The sequence below is a fragment of the Galleria mellonella genome, unplaced genomic scaffold (genome assembly GCF_026898425.1).
Source record: "Galleria mellonella isolate WM207_F2 unplaced genomic scaffold, CSIRO_AGI_GalMel_v1 utg746, whole genome shotgun sequence".
In the NCBI taxonomy this organism is placed as follows: domain Eukaryota; kingdom Metazoa; phylum Arthropoda; class Insecta; order Lepidoptera; family Pyralidae; genus Galleria; species Galleria mellonella.
The window spans coordinates 595,001-617,773 of NW_026442148.1; the positions used below are offsets into that span (position 1 = coordinate 595,001).

Consider the following 22,773-nt stretch of genomic DNA (forward strand, 5'->3'; position numbering starts at 1 on the left):
AATTCTGTACATGAAATATATTTACAAAATAACTATCAAGCGGTGATTAGTGATCGATACTGATGCCAAAAATGCAATCAGTAAAGTTTTCGTCTGTCTGTCTGTATGTTCGTTATAGAAACAAAAACTACTAGACGGATATTAACGAAACTTGGTACAATTATTCTTCATACTCCTGGACATGTTATAGTATACTTTTCATAACGCTACGATCAATACGAGCAGAGCAGTGAAGGGAAATGTTGGGAAAACGGGAGGAGTTACGTCCATTTTTAAGCTTCCGTCGCGTGTGCAGCCTTAATGGCCACTGTTTAAAATGTAAAAATGTCCACCCGTGCGACGCCGGGACGGGCCGCTGGTGGGTTTATAAATGACTCAGTTATGAGGTAACAGACATAAAAGAAAAATACAACTAAATTGCAAAACCTTCCTTCTTTTTGCAGTTTTTTTTTATGCCACAAAGGTGGTAAACAAGCATACAGCCCGTCTGATGGTAAACTAGCCTAGGTAGCCTATGGACGCCTGCAACACTAGGGGTGTCACGTGCGCATTTTGAAGTCTGTTGGGAGAAACAGTGGAATCGAGAATTCTAATTTTATATATACAATATTTTATTTATTTAAATTTTAATACATAGGTAACAATGGACAGTAAAACAATATAAGTCCCTCTGTGATCAACCCCATATATGGAGGTATACAAATTAGTAATTATATAAGAAAAAACAAAAATTATAAAAAAAAATCAACAATGTCACATTTATAGTAAAAAATTATCTAATATATAAAATTCTCGTGTCACGGTGTTTGTTACCAAACTCCTCCGAAACGGCTTTACAGATTTTTATGAAATTTTGTGTGCATATCGGATAAATCTGAGAATCGGCCAACATCTATTTTTCATACTCCTCTATCGTAAGGGTCGACCCACCCCTAAATATTTTTTTTTTATTTTTTTGACAAAATTTTTAATTTTTTTATGATTTAGCATTGAAAAATACAAATTGAAATTTTCACGCTTTTACGATCAACCCCTGTTTTTTAATAGCGATTTTTATATGTCGTACTAGGGTTGCAAGATGACAATCGAATATAATAATTGTAGTACGATAAATTTTCATGTATAGTTCTAGAAATAATGTATATGGTAAAACAACGTTTACCGAGTCAGCTAGTAATAATATGGAAATTTATTACATTTATCTTCATGCCATTATATACTAATTTTTGCGAGCGAAGCCACGAAATATAAATAGTATTCAATATAAATAAATACTCACTCTTGACAGTATATTGGTTTCATCTGGTTCGACGAGCCAAGAATAGCTGTGAAGACAAAAAAAAAAAGAATTACAATTTATTTGTAAAAACAATAGATTTTTTTTCTCAATCCACTATAAGTATTTGTATTTATTAAGCTTTATCCTAGCTTGATTATTTAGCTTTATTTCAGCCGTTAACTGTCCACTGCTGGGGGGAAGGGATTGTTAGTAATGGAGACGGAGAATCCTATTGCTAGCAATATACCCAACCAGGTCAATCTCCTCGCTGTTCCCCCTGAAAACTATCATGGTTAATTCCTGATAAATTCATCATGATGGGCTAACTGGCCTGTTTTCATTCTCATCTATCACCCTTCACTGGTGCTCCGCCAGCATATCCCATTAGCGCAGGTGGGGTTACCATACCATTTTCACCCAGCAAAAAAACTGTCCACTGCTGGACATAAGCCTTTCCCATGAGGGAGGTTTACCAGTAGTTGTTTTGCCACACTTGGCACGCGGGTTGGCAACCGCAGTTAGGTTTTTAGAGATATTTTAAGAGGGATGCTGCTGTATATCTTAAAGGTAAATTCCAAAAGATGTCCATACATTAATCCTTATAAGCTGTTAACAGTATAACTGCAACCCACCTGCCAAGCATGGCAACTAACTTGCTTTCATCCTCACCTATCATCCCTCACTGGTGCCCCGCCAGTGTATACAGATAGCTTAGGTTTACCATTTCATCTTTATGCATATAAAAAAAAAAAAAAAATTATTATAAACTCACCAGGCTGTGATAGAACTGGCTTATTGACCAGAATCGGGCTGGCAACAGCCTTTGGGGTGACACTGCAACAAACAATAGTAAATTAAGTATAATTAAGATTTAGCAGAGGGAGATTTTGTACAAAAGTGGATTGCTTGCACGTGTCTATCCCATTCGTGTTTCTACCGTGAAGCAGTTGTGTTTCGGTTTGTCCTGTAAATTCACACCATATACCACCCTTCAAACCGAAACACAGCCGTACAAACACAACTGCTTCACGGTAGAAACACGAATGAAACAGAGGTACCCAAGCAATCTACAAAGTCTCCCTCTGGCAAAGTTCTTAAGTATGTCATTATTTAGTTGTTTACAATGACTTGATAAGTTTAAATACTAAGATAAGAGTGAAAAATTTAAACTGCTTCCTACATATATAGGTATTATTAACCACACAATTAATATAGAAATTATGTACGTTTGCAGTATTGTACAGATAAATTGTAAAAAAATAATTTAAATGTAAAGTACATAAGAAACTAAAAATCAGCATTTGTATAAAAATAGAAAATAAAATATATAAAAATCAATAATGCTTTTATACTTTATGACTTTCTATGACAGACATGAGCTGTATAGATGGAACACTTTGCCTTTCTTTCCCTTTGGGATAAACAGAATAAAAAAAAAAACTGCAACTGTCAATAGATAATAGAGGACAAAATAAAATGTTTATGTTTAAATTCCACCTAAGAATTGACTGAAATTATAATAATTATATCAATTACGATAAAATCAATTTATAAGATATAAATGATAATACTTTTTGTTGTATACAAGTAATGCATTTTATCAATTGTAAAATTCAAAATTTAAAATCCATAGACTTTTATAGGAAAATCAATAGAACGCTCACCTATTTGAGAGCTTCACAAGGATGGGACGTAAATATTATGGGTAAACTCTGAGTATATAAGTTAAAAGCAAACGTAGCAATATGACACCTTGAAAACTGTAGGAAAGTGGTAAAAACTGGATATTTACGAGATACGCGGTCGGCGTGCCGGTCTCACGTGGACATTAGCCGCTTTGAGCCTCCTAGCGAGCTCCCTGTACGTTTGGGGATCTGCTTGTATCTCAACTTCAGCTTTCAGGAGCGAAAACTTCATCCGCCAGCCCCTGGCCTCAACGCCGTGCACCAGCCGGGCTCGGAGCGTCACGCCGCGCCCCAAATGCCGCGCACTAAGTCTTTGCTCGAACACGAGCATCTTACTCGTCAGCTGTAGTCCTGCCTCGTCAGGTTGAAAAAGAGGAAGGCTCCAGAACCGACGCGGAAGTGACGGCCTCTCGCAACCACCATAGCTGGTGTACAAACCGCTTCAACAACCATTGGACAGGTCTCCCGGGAGAAACTAAGCAACACTCGGTATCAGATGCCACTACGGTCTCTCTTTTCACTTATCCAACATTATTTAGTTCCGTTCCGAGTCGAAACTACGGAGTTTGATTTCAAATATCACTTGTTAACACAATACGCACGACACAATTTAATTAAAGCAAGCGCTCAGGAAAACACCGGTTTGTGGCCGAACGGGAAATTTTCAGATAATCAGAGCAATATTATTAAAAATAGAAACAAAATGTAAAACGATCGATGCGAGCGCGAGTGAGCGACTGAGCAAGATGGCCGCTGATTGGTCGGTCGCGGAGAGCGATTCTCGATTGGATCAAAACTGGTTGTAATCGGTTCGCAGAGGCCGCGGCCGGCTCGCGTCGGTCGATGCATCGCAGCGGGAACGTAGTTATAGTGATTGACACGACTAACTTTCCATTATATCGAGTCGATAATTTGTGTGTTAAAAAAATTGTACTATCAACTTAAACATTTTTAATATAAAAACTGTGAAACAGTAGACATACTAAAACAGAATATTGTGGATTTTGGCCAATTAAGCACATATTTGTTGACAAATTAGTAATCAATCTAGGTCCATATTTGAGTCGTTAATTGAAACTAGATTTTCAGTTTTAACATATTTAGGTAACATCCACAAAAAGATTGCCGAATGCATTGTTTATAAATATAGGATTTTATAATTATATATTTCATCACTATTTATTCCTGCATTAATTTACTGCTAATTATTTTTTACTGCATATATTTTTTAGATAAATACATCTATTTACGACAAGAGTATTGCAATTATTATAGTATTTAATTAAAGAATAACATAAAAAAAGAGAACGACTGACAGATCAGAGTATCACGCGAGTATATAATTTCCTTTATTTATAAGGTAAAGAAACAATATCAAGGAATTTCCAGAAATTTCTACGTGGATCGAAGGCTTATTCAGAACGTGCTGTTATACCATTTCATAAAATGGGTCTGGGCATTGCTATGTTCCCTTTATGCTGAATAGGCAATAATGATTATTCCCAAGAACACAGGTGGTCTACGTGTGAGATTACGCCCGCTCCATCCTTTGTTTCGTTCACACGTTGTATTGTGTACTTAAATAAAAGTTTATAAATAAACAAAAATAAAGATAAAATAAAGATTGCGTTTTTTAGAAAAACATATCTATTTTGTGTCATACAACAATATTTATTGCGTTGCTGCGACAAACAGTTCAATTTTCTTATAAAAATACAAAGTTAGAGTGTAATAAATCATACATACATACATACATACACATCTGTCACGCCTGTCTCCGATTAGGGTAGGCAGAAACAATGGAACGCCAAATGCTTCGATTCAAACAAACCTTTCTCTTCTTCTTCTTTGTAATAAATCATCCCTTATAAGTTATAGATATAAGTACAGTCACATCTTAATCAAGGTTAAAAATTATTTAGACCTTCATTTAGATATTTACAGCTGATTGAAACTAGCAGTTTTATTTTCATTTGTTGATAATCACTTCGCTTATTTTCTATACCAACAATTTTATTTAACTTTAAAAAAATTGGCTTTTGTCTCTTACTCTGTAATAGACAGTAATTACTTTATTTTTAAAACTATAGATCCTTTGCTGCGATAAAATTGAAATTCGCTGTTTCTATTATTTTGTATATGTAGATTGAGCCACTAGCTACTTCAGTAACACCTTTACAAAAAATTTATTTGCTTCTTTATTTTTTATTTTTATACTATTTATTACCCGCGGCTTGGTCCGCACGACTTATCCATTCAACGTATAACCTACCATATACACCAAATTTCACTATGATTGGTTATTAAACCATTAAGGTGCCAAGAGATAATAAAGTAACAAACAAACTCACTTTCACGTTTATAATATTAGTTAATAATATCTACATATTAATTACACTTTATATAATTCACAGCATTGAATTAATAATGACTTACGCCAATCTAACCAGCCAGGACCTAAGACAACGTGGCGCTTCACCATTATAATCGTAAGACGTAATGTGTTACGTATTTCGGCGTACCAGTATGATAACAAATAAATTTATTATTGACGCCCAAACACGCTAAGACTAGAAACATACACACGTTCGTATTATTTGATTTAACAGAAAGCATTATTACAAATTGTTTTCGATAATATCCTTACTAATATTATAAATAAGAAAGGGATTTTTTTTAAAACAGTTTCGCGTTTCTATGACACCCCCCCCCCCCCTCTACACTGTCATTCCTGAGGACTCAGGTGTTATTCCTCTGTACCCTGTAAATTCACGCCATATCGCCACATCCTTCAAACCGAAACACAGCAATGCAAACACAACTGCTTCACGGTAGAAACACGAATGGGATAAAGATGGCCAAGCAAACGACTTTGTCCGTTTGTTTATTTTACTTTTTAATGTCTTAACAGTTTAATCAGTCACTATGAAATTTGGTATACACTTATTTAGGATGGAGAAGGATATAAACTACTTTATTCTCGGTGAGTACTTTACTTTTATACTTTAGCCACGCAGACGATGTCACAAATCAAAATTAGTTCAGTTCATAAAGACGTAAGTTTTATGTTTCGATTAAACACTAAAATACTCTTAATAACGACTAGAAATAAAAAAAATTGCATAAGCATCTATAAAATTCTATTGGGTTATCTAAAATGACCCTCGACTCATGTAGTGCAGACAACAAGCGAAATGGGAAACTTTGTTAAATAATTGCTTTAATATTGACTCTGCAGTCCTAATCACCAACAGCTGGTGGAAGAAGGGATTGTTAGTAACGCAGACTACCCGTCTCATTGCTAGCATTTTACTTTGTAAGGTCGACCTGCCCGTGGGGAACCAGGAAAATATCGTGCTGAATTCCAGGTTTATTCATCACGATGGGTTAACTGACCTGCCTTCTCATCCTCACCTATCATCTCTCATTGGTTAGCGCATGCAGGGTTACCATTCCATTATCATACATTAACAAACAAGTTTCTAAGCTTTCGTAGCCCTCCTTTTTTAAAAAGTCCAAACAAAGTTTTCAATTCTTCTGAATTTGTTTTTGTGATAATGTTACGTGATTAAATCACCAAATACACGACAAAAGCTGTTTCATGCGGAGTTAATTTGTAAACACAAAATTAATATTTCATCGGTTAACATGTGTGCTTGCGATTAAATTCGTTGTATTTAGAGCAAAATATATTTATTTTAAAAACAAATATATTTTGCTCTAAATAAAATTTTGTTTCACAAAAAAACGAAGTCTGTTTTTTGTGGAACAAAATTTTATATTACACATAAACGTACACACACACAAAACGGTTACTTCAATTTAAAAACTAAAATCTGAAACGATTTAGCTAAAAATCTATTTTTCTATTTAAACAATGTACATTACGTACATAACAAACATAAAAAATATATACTATCGAATTAAGTATTCCCTTATTTTTGGTAGTTGATTGCAAAGCAAATCAAAATAAAGTTGTTGACGTAAAAGATTATAAAAATATAATACGTCAGAATAAGATATCAGTATCAATACAGTTAATGAAGAAAATGTAATGCAAATTAAATAAAAATTCATAAATTTTCAATAACTTCACAAGTAACGTAAAACAGTCAAACAAATACCTGATCAATTAACAGACTACGTCAAGGCGCCAATCTGACCCAATATTCAGTTTTAGCCAGATTTCACTACCGAATACCAAACTGGCTGCGATGGCAGTATTCCAAAATTTGACTGCTATTGTAATAGGAACGAATTTATTAAAATATTCCCATGTTGATAAAGTTAGGCGTTAAGGGTAGGTCTTCATCATCATCATCATATCAGCCTTTAACTGTCAACTGCTGAAGATAAGTCTCCCCCTTGGGTGATTTTGCCAGTAGTTACCACGCTTGGCAGGCAGATTGGCAACCATAGCTAGGCTTTAGATATGTTTTAAGAGGGACGCTACTGCCCATCCTTCCACCATAAGCTCTATGAGTCGCTTCTTACGACATCAACGGGAAAGGAAGGGGTGGTTTACTTTATGCCGAAACTATACGGTAACGCCGGGACTACACGGCAAAGGTCTCCATAAGAATGTCATTTTAAATCATGTTTTTTAACTTAAATTTTAGCTTAATCCTTAATTGTTAACTTACATTTGCTTATATCAGGAAACAAATCTTTTTAGATAGAATGCTATGTTATATAAATTTTGCATAAGTATTAGCTTTCCTTGTAACTGTCAGCAGTTAATTTTTTATAATTCAACAATATTCTACAGTAGCAAAAAAGCTTCTATGATAACTGTCTACGCAATGGGAAAAAAATGAAAACAATGATACAAAGAATAGAATATAAATAATCTTGATTCAAATAAACTTGTTTACAAACTATTTTAAATCGGTAATTTTTTATGATTGTGCTGCAGAGTTCGGGATGTTGTTATCTGATAAGAACTCGCAAGAAACTCAACAGTTACTCTTTTTAAATTATTATGTACGAGATAATTTTACATTTGAATAAGTACTGTAACTATTATTAGAATTAAATTCTATTTACATTTTCACTCATCAATAAAATCCAATGTTACAGAACGGAAACTAAAAACTCGACATTCCAGTACATTCTACAAAATTATAAACGTAAATTAATAACAAAGGTTCCTATTTTGTGAGAAATTTTCATCAAAACACCATAGTAGTATGGTAAATCCGGTGTCAACGACCTGCGTAGCTGTGTTTGTACACATTCAGTATTCTAAATAGGTTAGGTTACGGCACAGACGAGTGAGCGCCAATGGCAGAAAGTTATGAGGTCTCTCTCGCAACGCCTAGGTGAGTGAGGCCTCCTAAAGTACGAACAGTATTTGAGAGGGACGTAAGATAAACTTGGAAGAAAAAATCTGAGCATACCTACCGCGTCGTATAATTTTATCTATTGCGTGAAATAAATGAAGAAATTTAAGTAAAAACACATTTGATATTTTAAGGGTTTGTTTAACACAGATAAGTCGATTTTGCTTCATAAAAAAAAACAGCTACTTTTGTCGTCACAAAGAATTTAAATTCTGATGGCAGAATTATGTTTAGACCACAAATTTTGCTCCGCAAATAAAAACGGTAGCTTCAATAATTACAAAATTAATATGGTAACAACAAGAGAGTAAATTCTATTGAATGCAAAACGAATTATTAAAATCAGTTCAAAATTTGCGTAGATATCGCGTATTATGTAACGACATATAAAAAAACTAAATGTCTGATTTCATTACAATTGGTTTACATTATTTATCTGAATTTGTGGGCTCATTATTACTTTGATAACGTGATAAGATATCGTAAAATATCTATATTTTTAAAAGGTTTTATTTAGCTTACTTTGTTCGTGTCTTGTGCGAGTCAAATCTAGTAATTGAAATTTGACTTTGTTCATGTTGACGGTTCGGTGTGAAATTTGGTACACGCCTTTAATTCTGATAACAATACAATTAACAATATACACTATCATTGTAAACCCACGATGACTGCTGTCAGAAAATGTCGGATTACATATAAAATATGTGTATTTGTTATTGTAGTGACTACATTAAAAACCGGTATCGCGCGGAAACCGTTATTTCTCATTCTTATGGAATATTCTATAAATCGTATTTTTTATAAATATAAATAAATCGCCGTGTAGGTCCCGACATAGAATGGGCCACCCCTTCTTTTCCCGTGAGAGTCGTAAAAGGCGACTAAAAAAGTTTATCGTGAAAGGATAGACAGCAGCGTGTATCTTAAAACATCTGTAAAAGTCTAACTACGATTGCCAACCCGTTGATAGATAAGTTAATTATTCAAATAGGACACACGACTAGACAGACAATTTATATATAGAAACAATTTTACACAGTTGATATTACTTGTCTCTAACATATCAACATTAGGAGGAGGGGATTGTTAGTAATGAAGACTAAGGGCCCCAATACTAGTAATATATCCAACCAAGTCGACCTCGCCGTGGTCCTCCCTATTAAAAAAGTAGTATAAGCTATTATAACATAGCGCTAAATTATGTCCATTGGCATTACATTGACATATATATGTATATATATATATACAATAAGAATACTTCATGCAATTCAAACCCTTTAACTTGTACAATACAAAAAATAGAACACATGTACACGATCGTAAATAGAACAAACAAAGGAAAGTCACGCGAAGCGAACAACCGAGTCAACAAAGGGCCACAAATGGATACAATCATACAATTGAGGCGGATTGAGTAACAGCAATAGTTAATTATAGCTGAAGGGCTCGTACACTCGGATGTACCGAATGCACCGAGTAACGACGTTCCATTTTTAAATACGTTAAATTCGGACCGTTTTATCGATAACGGTATTATTTCTAAATTCGATAGAACAACAATGGTTAATACGGAATTAGTGATGGGCTTATTATATTAGATTTTTTTCGATAGTACCACAGACAAGTAAATTTTGTTTCATATAAAAACTACTTTAATCATGAATACAGACAGGGAAAGGATTGTAAATTATGCGGACTACCAGTCCCATTGCTAGCAATATACCTTGACAAGTCGACCTTTTCGCGGTCCCCTTTGAAACCATCGTGCTGAACTCTAGGTGTATTCATCAAGTTGGGCTAATTGAGTACCTTTTCATTCTCACCTCTCACTGGTGTCCAGCTAGCATATACCTTTAGCATAAGCGGGGTTACCATTACATTATCATCCATGAACAAGTCATGAACACAGACACTCCAATTCGTAGATGTTGACACATTACATTTTTTTTTATACAACTTAGAATGGCAAACAAGTTGACGGTTCACCTGATGGAAAGTGGTAACCGTCGCCTATAGACATGAGCAGTACCATGGATATAACAGAGTATACTGTTTCGCCCATAATACCCCCCATGCGTTGCCATTCCTGAGGACTCAGGTGTTATTCCTCTGTACCCTTGTAAATTCACGCCATATCCCATTCCTCAAACCGAAACACAGCCATGCAAACACAACTGCTTTACGGTACATTGAAAGCATTTGAATTTATGATACGAAATAGTGCTCCTGCGAGCAGATGTTGTTTCTCAATAAGTTTTGAGCTGCGCAAAAAAAGAAATGTCAAAATCGGTTCGTAATTAGAAACGTAGTTCTAATATAGCGACCGGGGGGAAAGGGATTGTTAGTAATGGAGACTAATAATTCCAATATACCCAACCAGGTCGACCTCCTCGTGGTTCTTCCTGGAAACTATCATGATTAATTCCTCATGAATTCATCATGATGAACTGACTGGGCTGTTTTCATTTTCATTGATCACTCTTCGCTGGTTCTCCGTCAACGTATATCGATAGCGCAAACGGGGTTACCATTCCATTTTCACCCATCAAAAAAATATATAGTAACCAATAATTTTAGACGAATTGAGAACCTCGAAGAAGAAATTTTCGAAAATAAAATGTAGGCAAATTAATATGTTCAAAACTGACATATAAAAAAATCTCTTCTAAAAACGAAAATATAAAGAGGAAATATTTGTTTGTATGTTTGTAATGGATAAACCCAAAAATCTACTTAGCCGATTTAAAAAACAAAACATAGGTTATATATTTTTTATCTACCCGAACGCGAAGCATACAGCTTCTAATATATAAATATATAAATTCCATATAGACAGCTGTTTCCTTATATGGACAAAGTATCCAGTTAAATTACATATTTGGTAGCGCTGTCCGTCCGTCCGTACGTACAGAGGTCATGTGATGTGAATGCCCTTGTTTTCGGTTCTTATTTATGTCAAGTACGATATCATGTATATTATCGTAAACAAACTTTGCGCTAAAATACAATCATGAGTAATCAGCATTATTTTGGGTAAACAACACATTTAACAAGGTGTCCGAAAGTATTTTTGTTATTGTTCATTTGTTTTTCAGTTGACTTTAAAAAGAAGGAGCTTATCAAATAGGTTGCATTTTTTATGTACGTTACCGTCATAACTCCGTCAGTTGTAAATATATTTATAAAATTATTTTTTTACCTGAACAGCTATATTTTCAGAATAGTTTCATAGAAATTTTATCAAAATCGGTCCAGTAGTTTAGTTTTTAAATCGAAATATCTGGTTTTGTCACAATTCAAGTCGATTCTATTGTGGGATACAATCTTAAATTATTAAGGTTCTTTAGATTAATGGCAATAATAATGTCTCTTTTTATCCCTATTTGAGGGGATAATAGAATTTTTATATACTCTTATGGAACTGGGTATAGCTAGTTCCAACTCCGTCCGAGTGGTAGGGATGTCAATTGATCGGGGAAAAATGTAGCCTATGTATGTAGCCCTTACCCATCTTGAATAGGTACAACTTTTCAAAAAAAATTATACCAAAATGTAACAAATTCACTTTAACGATAGGAAAAATTAAAGTGCCTGATATAGTGGAAAGGACATGCATCATCATCATCATCATCATATCAGCCTTTAACTGTCCTCTGCTGAACATAACCTCGCCCTTCCTTAGTAGTCTCTTACGACACCCACGGGAAGGAAAGCGGTGGCCTATTCTATGCCGGAATCACACGGCTAAGGAAAGGATATGCAAGCTATAATAATGTGCTGGTCATATACTAAGGTACACACAGCAACTGTAAACCGATCGGAAAGGAATGTTCTCGAGCGGCGATCCCTTAGTCGTCTCTTACGACACCCACGGAAAAGACGGAAAGAAAGGGGTGGCCTACGGCTTTATACAAGCACATCCGATACAGGACTACAATATACGACTTTTATGTAGTTGATCTCAAAAGTATTGCAAGAAGTCGATAGCTGTAAGCAATGTGGAATTGTGCTTTGTGGCGAAATATGTCAAAGACCTATATTCAGCAGTGGATGATAGATTGTAGCGATGATGAGAAAATACAGAAAGCTGTAGAATAATGAACTCGTGACGATAGAAACATAAAGTGCACGAAGCGCCATTTTGTTTCATAATGAATCAGGTACAAGACGAGTACGTAATAGTTTTGACCCATGAGTCAATTCGACAGACATATTTTTATTAATATTTTCGAATAATACCTATTTGATGTCACCAACAATTCATAATAATGAAGAATAATGGCTCAAAGCAATTTTTCAACAGAGGAAACGTTAGACGCTGGAAATTTCCTATACTCAATTTTGAAAATGCAATGTCAATTACAACAGTTGATTTATAATCATAATTAGTTTTATTATACGATTTAGCACTGAAAACAAACAGATTCAGTTCCTACAGACATAAACACCAGAGGCCGCTGGCTTATCCGGCTCGAAGGACCATGGAAAAAAGTGTCGCTAGTGGTGAAACAAAAAAGGCAATATATTGTTGTTTTTTAAGTAGGTACAGTTTCACATATTCGTCAGAAATGGAGGTTGACCAAGAAGTGGGCAACAACAAGGCAGTGTTGCCTTGTTGTTGCCCAACCGTTATGATGATTTCTAATACGACGTTTGTATTACTTATTTAACTCAGTTGCTAACAGCTTTGATTTAGAATAGACCGACATTATTTGTAACTAAAGCTAAAAAAAAATGTACAACTGTAATTATCAAACTCAGTTTTAAACTATTACAAAGGAAAATCAGTATCAATCGAATCTTTTTAGGGGGTCTACCAAGAAATGAAATTCCGAATTTTCGGACTCAATTTCGTGTCTTTATCGTACCATAATCAGCCTAGTAAACAGAGTTTAACATTATGTTCGTCATAAATCCTACCATAATAGTCCAAAGGAACAATATTTTAACATTTTTAATATTTTAAAATCGTATGTATAATGTAATTTTAACATTGAATTTGTGTTTCGTTCAGCCCCGAAATTTTGGAAAACATTTTATGGTAGGCCTTTTGAGTTGCCACTGTTGAGTGCACATACGAAATGGCTATCTTACCCTTCAAATCGAAATATAACCGAACGTACTACGTTTTTACATTCGAATATCTTCACGTACACGAGTGACACAAAACAAAGCAAGCAAATAACTCGCTAATAAGCTGTTATAAGCTGCACTATTCATAATGATAGTAATAAATTCCATGAGCAATTGCAATTGTAGGTTGCGTGAGAACAGTCGAGGCGGACCGTCGGTCGTTGGGGTCACGGAGGCGCTTAGAACCGGATTTGTTACTGTTCCTCTTTTATATCAGCAGAGATATTTATTAGACCAGGAGTGGTAGACTTGACTAGACCCAAGATCTACAGTTTACTGACGAGACCCTGTACGATCTACCAATTATATACTTCTTGAAATCTCAAAGGAAACAACATAGTTCAAGACACAATTATGTAGTATTGTAGTATTTTTTTATTCTATTAAGAGGTTAAAAATAAAACTGAAAATTTTTCTTAGTAATTACCTATTTATATACTAGTGTGAGCATTGCGTCTAAACATCTTCCGTTAGATTAGTAAAATATTATATTTTTTGCCTTGCCATGATCGACTGGTCAATCTCGCCACCTCTATATTAGACAATAGTCTACAAAACGTCACGATTGGCCAATTTGTTTGAAAGATAATAAGGTAAAGTAACCAAGTAAATGCCAGCGTAAGTTGATAGCGTAAGTTGGATTACCCTATCATAAAATAAAAATTCTCTGACTACCCTTAGCTTTCAATATTGACTATTAATCTTACGATTCTTATTTTAAAATGAATGAAATCAACCGTTTGATGACAAAATCGTTAATAGAAACGTTAGATTTAGAAAAATATTTTAATTTGGTACACGTGGTTATAATCGTGTCTACAAGTAATTACTGTTCTGTACAAAGCAATATTTTGCTTTGCATATAAAAATAGCGGCATTAAGCAGGGGAAAATTATATAGGACCAATTAGGGCCAATTACTACTCATAAAAAAAAATAACTATTAAAATTGAACTTGTAAGTTACTACCAATTCAACTGTCCTATCACGTCAACCTTCACGTGGTCCCGCCTAAAAACCATCGCGCTGAATTCCAGGTGTATTCATCACGGTGGGCTACCTGACCTGCCTTTTCATTCTCACCTGTCATCCCTCACTGGTGCCCTGCCAGCATATACCAATAACGCCCGCATAATGGTAACCCTGTCTAATTATAATAATAAAAAAAAAACAAATTTAAATAAGCAAATAATACAAAACGGAACCGGCAAATACTAAACTCCTTCCTTTTGAAGAGCGCATAATAATAGTATCCACTACACATGTAACATACGATATAACACAATGTTATTATGCAATAAAACATCTACATACCAATGGACGCTGAAAAACGCTCAGCCGCATGAACAGATCGGTCCCCGGCGCTCAATTGTGACAATTTATAGCTTTAATTTTAGGATGTGACACCAACTTAAGACTCGTGACATTTATTGTAATAAATAACGTATGACTGTCACAATTCATCTGGTCGTGTGGCGTAATATTTGGTATTTTTATTACAAACACTTTTGCCTCATTTGCTTACTGGAAATACTAATTTAGAGCTTCGCTTTTTTATAATATCTAAAATGGTAAATTAGCTGACGATGATGGTCCGTCTGATGGAATGTGGTTACCGCCGCCTATAGGCTTTGAATAACACTATGGATATCACATAATATACTGTGATACCCATGGTATGTATTATGCGTTGCTTTTCCAACCTTTCGACCATAATTGTGTGCCACAAAAAACATCAGATTTTAAACCAAAATCAGTTATTTTGATTTAAAAATTAATCTACTGAACCGACTTTGATAAAATTTCTATGGGAACAAACTACAAGTACATCCTTTCAGATAAAGAAAAAAAAAAAGAATTTTCCAAATTGGTTTATAAATGACGCAGTTATGAGGTTATAAACTTAAAAAAAATACAACTGAATTAATTGACTTTATTGTGACAAAGAATAATTATTAATATTATAGATGTGATAGATAATGAGTTTATTTGTTGTTTTTTGGTGCCAATGACTTAACCAAACGATATGGAATTTGCCATATACGTATCAAATGGGACGGAGAAAGACAGAGGCTACTTTTTTGTCGCCGTCACGCAAACGATATCGCGAGCACAGCTAGTAAATAAACAGCCTTGTGCATGTCATATAGCGCCCTCTAGTTATAAATAGTAATAGTACTGTTAGTGCAACTAAATTTGTTTTTTCAAATACATACACGGAATAGACAACGAGACATTTAATGAACAATTTTATATTAATATGCGCATATTTTATTTCACATTTTCTTACCTATTTATGGTAAGAAAATGTGAAATTCAGATAACTGAATTTCAGGAGTGTAAAATTTTTAAGTTACTATGAAAAACGGGCATGACATACAGACATCGAATTTTTAACATAAAAAAGTATTTAACCATGTTGGTGTAAAATCAACTTACAACTATGAAAAATTTTGCTCGATTAAAAACATGGAAGGAGTAACAAACAAGCATTTATTATCGATATCGATAAAAACTATATTTCTCCTTACTATTTGATATATGTACATAAAAATAAACTTTTTTTTTAATTATGGCTCCAACGGGGTTCCGGTGATTAGGCAAAATCAAGGTTTTTTTTAATGGGTGATAATGGAATGGTAACCCCACCCGCGCTATCGGTATACACCGGCGGGGCACCAGTGAAGGGTGATAAATGAGGATGAAGCAGGTCAGTTAGCCCATTGTGACCAATTCAACAACAAGAATTGTTCACGATGGTTTCCAGAGGGAACCACGTGGAGGTCGACCTGATAGTGTATTGCTAGCAATGGGTTCATTAGACCCCATTACTAACAATCCCTTCCCTCCCCAATGTCAAGGTTGGAAGAGACACTGCAATTTTATTCGAGACGCGAAAAAAACGTTACTATACGTCCATGCACGTTACTAGCCAGTGAATTAAATGAATTACGGCCAAATAATTCTTGCCGCCAGTTCAATGATATTTTAAATTAGTTACTCTCTAAGATTATATAGATAGAGAATCGATCCTCAAAAACGGGTCAACTTTTTGTCAGCTAATTGTCAAATTAGCTGACTCGTTTTTTTATCAGTGTTCTATATACTTACGTACACAATGTATCTTGACGTATTATCTATACTTATAATAAATCTGTAGAGAGGTCAATTCTGTACATGAAATATATTTACAAAATAACTATCAGCGGGTGATTAGTGATCGATACTGATGCCAATAATGCAATCAGTAAAATTTATGTCTGTCTGTCTGTATGTTCGTTATAGAAACAAAAACTACTCGACGGATTTTAACGAAACTTGGTACAATTATTCTTCATACTGCTGGGCAGGTTATAGTATACTTTTCATCACGCTACGATCAAGGGTTGCTAGTTTAATAAATAAAATGAGAGTTTACGCATTAAAAAGATGCAGAATTTATAAGACAAAATAAATATAGAAGTTATAAAGGAATCAGACGGACGGACGGACATATGTCGACCAAATAGGCGACGTGCTGAAGAAGGGCCAAATTAAAAGTACCCGTAACCGACGAGCGTGTATGACAAGATTGATGAATGTGCAGGAAGCGAAAGAGGTCTGTTTGAATCGAAGCATTTGGCGTTCCATTGTTTCTGCCTACCCTAATGGGAGACAGGCGTGACAGATATGTATGTATGTATGTATAAAGGAATCACTCGTAACTATTTATCACGCAAAATTATATGATAAAGTGATTCGCCTTTCTCGAAGCATTTCTATGGGGACCACTCTATATATATAATCTAAGACTATGTTGTATTATTTCACTCCAATTGGGCAGCGAATGTAATGGAAGGCACGTGAAAGGTCATCACAGTACATTATTGGCCTTAATTTTATTGTTGAGACTGGTTATAAACATCCTGACCTCAGCACATTATGTCCATAGACCATCCATGCATAAAAAAAAAAGTTTATCTATGCTCTTTATGATATCATAAAGAGAATTAATTGTTTGTATAATGGATAAACTCAAAAACTAATCAATCCATTTAAAAAAATATTTAAATTACACTATTTTTTTTTTTATTTATTTATTCATTAGTACAAATATGTGTACATGGCGGACTTAATGCTAAAAGCATTCTCTCCCAGTCAACCGTAGGGAAGTGTCAGAATACACGAATGTGGTATTACTAATTATTGATATACATACATACTAAAATTAAATATATAAACGAATAAATATATATAAATAACAAATATACATACACATATATGACATATACTATATTATACACGAAATTGAGAATAATATAAAGCACTTACTGCTCGGGTAAAGTAAAAAAGTGAGCGTGAACGCTTTTCTTAAAAGATATTTGTTTATTTATTATTCTTTTTTTTTTATGCAATTTAGAATGGCATAACCGTCGCCTATAGACATGAGTAGTACCATGGACATAACAGAGTTTACTGTTTCGCCCATGATACCCCCCATGCGTTGCCATTCCTGAGGACTCAGATGTTATGCACCTGTAATCTGTAAATTCACTTAAGGTTTGTAGGAGGCTTTAGTTTTTATGAATAAGGGTTTAGTTACATTATTGCATGTACATATGTATTTAAAAATGACAGAATTTTCATCGTGCCTCCGATCAAACTGTTTATAATTACTCCTCTCCATCCAAAGGTTGCCTGCAAGAGATCGCTCTTAGCGATAAGGTCGCCCATTGTTCTCTCATTGTGATTATTTCTTGTAATTGTTTATATTTATAATAAGTTTACTATTGTAATCTTTTGGAGGAAACAATAAAGAGTATCTATCTATTATTAATAACACCTGAGTCCTCAGGAATGGCAACGCATGGGGGTATCATGGACGAAACAGTATACTCTGTTATGTCCATGGTACTGCTCATGTCTATAGGCGACGGTTACCACTTTCCATCAGGTGGGCCGTCAGTTTGTTTGCCATTCTAAGTTGTATAAAAAAAATGTTGTATAAAAAAACTTATTTTTTTATTGGCAGTTTTACTCTGAAGTTTACTCACCACATTTCCGGAGAATATGGCGGCGAAGTGGTGACCAACGACGGCGGTGGCATCAAAGCATCGTGGGATAACTGTTGACAAGGAAATATTTATTTATTTATTAAACTTTAATACACTTATAAAGTATAAATGGCGGACGTATCACCATACGCCATTATTTACCAGTCGATAAAAGAAAATATAAGGACAGGAGGCGCGCCTTACTTTCCCGTGGGTGTCGTAAGGCAACTAAGGGAACTTAACGGTCGAGGGATGGGGATACAAACCAAAAACTAACTGCTGTTGCCAACTTGTCCACCAAGCGTGGCAACTACTGGCATAGCCCCCCTTATAGGGAAACTCTGTGTTTTTAGTAGTGGATGAAAATGGAATGGTAACCCCGCCTGCGCTATCGGTATATGCTGGCGGGGCACCAGTGAGGGATGATAGGTGAGGACGAAGTAGTTGGCTCATTGTGATGAATTCATCAAAAAATAATCACAATGGTTTCCAGGGGGAACCGCGTGGAGGTCGACCGGTTAGGGTATATAGCTAGTTAGGTCTGTTGGATCTTATTGCTAACAATCCCTGTCTCCCGTGGGAAGTCTGTGTACAGCAGTGTAAAGTTAACAACTGATATAATGCATTTATGTAAGTCACACACCAGAGGGAGACTTTGTACAAAAGTCGTTTACTTGGGTACCTCTGTCCCATTCGTGTTTCAACCGTGAAACAGTTGTGTTTGCATGGCTGTGTTTCGGTTTATAGGGTGGGATATGACGTGAATTTACAGGGTACAGAGGAATAACACCTGAGTCCTCAGGAATGGCAACGCATGGGGGTTATCATAGGCGAAACAGTATACTCTGTTATGTCCATAGTACTGCTCATGTCTATAGGTGACGGTTACCACTTCCCATCAGATGGGCCGTCAGCTTGTTTGCCATTCTAAGTTGTATAAAAAAGTCACTTACGGTGGTGAGAACGGTCGCCTCGCAGCCGGGCTGGTACTTCTCCAGGTCGGACCGAGGCCGCCGCATCACTTTCTCCCTGTCCTGTTTGTGTTTCCTGTCCGCGCCCTTCAGTTTGAACACCTGTCAAAAAAACATAATTACCATTTAAGCCAGTCATTCAAACTAAATTCGGTAAGAGATACTAGATGGCGTTGGAATCGAGATTTGAGGTTTTAGCTGATTATTTTGTAATCAAATATAATTTGAAGTACAAATTTTTAAATAACTTGAACAACCACTAGTGACTGGTTTTATTTATTATTTGCCGATATGTTAATAAGTTATCATATTTTTTCAGTATAAGATTGTGTATTTCACTTCACATTCATATATAAATATATATGTATTTTATATAAATATATATACAGATATACTAACATATATTATTTTATTTATATATTCTTTTATTTAAATATCGTTTAAACATCTATATATTATAGTTACAGTACATATACAATATATCATATTATACATATAAACACATACATATTTATCTCGCCTGTCTCCTATTAGGTTAAGCAGAAACAAAGTATATACAATATAGTAGGTAGAAACAATATATATTGACCCGATCGAAATAAATATGGATATCCGGCTCGTATGGACCATAGACATGGATAATGACTTTTAATCCGCTATCAAAGTTCAGAAGAAACTAATACATAGATATCGGAGCAGTACTGATATTATACACGCCTATATATGAACATTTAATATATATATATATATATATATATATATATATATATATATATATATATATATATATATATATATATATATATATATATATATATATATATATATATCATCTGAACATCAGGACCACCTTTCTTTACTCATTATGTTACATTATCAATTATATTTTCTGTTATTTGTGTCACAGATAACGCATTTACGGTATTACATCCGGTTTTTACACTATCTCACCTAGACAGTGTGTTGGGTCAAATATAAATATTGTGTGCACGTGCACCGGATAGTGACCTTGATCTGGCAGGCGGCCGCGTGCAGTCGACTGTGCTCGTCCGACCCCAAATACGTCTCCACCTGTATGCGGAAAGGGACCCCCTTCTCGCCGCCATGCTTCTTGGCTGTGAACTCCGTTGATATGCAGTTTACCTACGAACAGAAATACTTTTTTTTTTAATTCATAATTTATTTATTTATTCATTAAAAATACGACAGCAAAAGACAAATCTAGTGTGCTAACATATAAAATTATAATAAAACTATTTAAACCGACTCTAGATATTTGTGAGCCGCTTCCAATATCTTTGGCAGGGGGAATGGGATTGTTAGTAATGGAGTTTAATTGCCCCATTTCTAGCAATATACTCTAACAGGTCGACCTCCACGATGGTTTCCCCTGGAAACCATCGTGGTTAATTTTAGTGGAATTGTCACGACTGACCTACCTTTCACCCTCACCAGTAATCCCTCACTGGTGCACCGCCAGTGTATACCGATAGCGCGGGCGGGGTTACCATTCCATTATCACCCATTAAAAAAAACACTAGCGCCCTCTAGTATCAACAGTTTCTAGATCGCCTATACATGTATAGAAAACCACGACTCACTCAGGCGGTGAGATTTGAATCCAGTGAATCAGGGGTAGTTGCCCCCGGAATTGAAGGTGGGGCAAATGGCTTTTTTTTATACAATTTAGAATAGTAATCAAGCTGACGGCCCACCTGATGGATAGTGGTATCCGTCGCCTATAGACATGAGCAGTACCATGGACATAACAGAGTATACTGTTTCGCCTATGATGAATTCGACAAAAATTAACCATGATGGTTTCCAGGGGAAACCGCGTGGAGGTCGACCTGTTAGCAATATACTCTATATTTCTAGCAATGGGGCTATTAGACCTCGTTACTAACAATCCCTTTTTCCCCGGGCGCTAGTGTTAGATAGATAGATACTCTTTATTGTTTCCTCCAAAAGATTACAATAGTAAACTTATTATAAATATAAACAATTACAAGAAATAATCACAGTGAGAAAACAATGGGCGACCTTATCGCTAAGAGCGATCTTTTCCAGGCAACCTTTGGATGGAGAGGAGTAATTATCAACAATTTGGTGGGAGGCACGATGAAGATCCTATTATTTCTAAAATATAGAGATGTGATACATGTAATAATGTAATATATTATATATACTTTTATACTATTATATATATACACACATACATACATATATACATACATACACAATGCGTACAAACACCTACACAAATACATAAAAATATATAAATACTGCTCACGTGTATACGTAAAACACAAAATGTAAATGTAATAATGTAGTAGTAATTTACCTTGATGTAAACACCGACGTCCTTAGTGGGATCCCAGTATACGTGCAGCGCGTTCAGACACGAGGGCTGTTCCACGCGGATCACGCCGTACGATAATGGCACGTCCACCTGTTCATCCAATGTCGATATTAATATAAAACATAACAGAATATATATTTGACTTATGCTCCGCAGTGAACGGTTGAAAGCTGATGATGATGATTTTACCAGAGGGAGACTTTGTACAACAGTCGTTTGCTTGGCCACCTCTGTCCCATTCTTGTTTCTACCGTGAAGCAGTTGTGTTTGCATGTAGCTGTGTTTCGGTTTGAAGGGTGGGATATGCGTATATGGCGTGAATTTACTGGGTACGGAGGAATAACACCTGAGTCCTTAGGAATAGCAACGCATGGGAAGTATCATGGGCGAAACAGTATACTCTGTTATGTCCACGGTCCTGCTCATGTCTATAGGCGACGGTTACAACTTTCCATCAGGTGGACCGTCAGCTTGTTTGCCATTCTAAGTTGCATAAAAAAATGATGAGTAAGAGAAAGTGAGTTTGTTCGTTTGTCACCTTATAGCGCCTTAACGGCTTAACCGATCACTATGAAATTTAGTATACACGTACTATATGGGACGGTGAAGGGCATAGGTTACTTTTATTCCGGTTACGCGAACAAAGTCGCGAGTAAGAGCTGGTCGTCATCATCATCTCAGCTATTCTCCGTCCACTGCTGGTCATTTTTTTTTATACAACTTACAATGGCAAACAAGCTGACGGCCCACCTGATGGAATATGATTGTTAGTAATAAGATTTAACAGCCTCATTGCTAGCAATACATCCGGTCAGCATCAGTTCAAGGTTACTTTGGAAACCATAGTAGTTAATTCTTGTTCGATTGGTCACTATAGGCCAACTGACCTGTCTTCATCCTCACCTGTCACCCTTCACTGGAACCCCGCCAGCGTTTACCGATAGCGCAGGCTATACCATTCCATCTTCA

General features: G+C 35.4%; 1 protein-coding gene across 6 annotated transcripts in view; it reads right to left on the reverse strand.

Annotated features, from left to right (window-relative positions):
* Window positions 1-22,773, reverse strand: part of LOC113514067 (transcription factor CP2) — a 61,228-nt gene that overhangs the window by 7,790 nt on the left and 30,665 nt on the right. For all 6 annotated transcript variants that reach the window (XM_052901183.1, XM_052901182.1, XM_052901187.1 and 3 more), the window contains 6 exons: window positions 21,787-21,894; window positions 20,451-20,585; window positions 19,425-19,544; window positions 18,472-18,542; window positions 2,052-2,113; window positions 1,280-1,325 (listed from right to left, as the gene is read on the reverse strand). In XM_052901183.1, coding sequence (XP_052757143.1) covers window positions 1,280-1,325; window positions 2,052-2,113; window positions 18,472-18,542; window positions 19,425-19,544; window positions 20,451-20,585; window positions 21,787-21,894 — 542 coding nt within the window. The remainder of the gene's footprint in view (window positions 1-1,279; window positions 1,326-2,051; window positions 2,114-18,471; window positions 18,543-19,424; window positions 19,545-20,450; window positions 20,586-21,786; window positions 21,895-22,773) is intronic.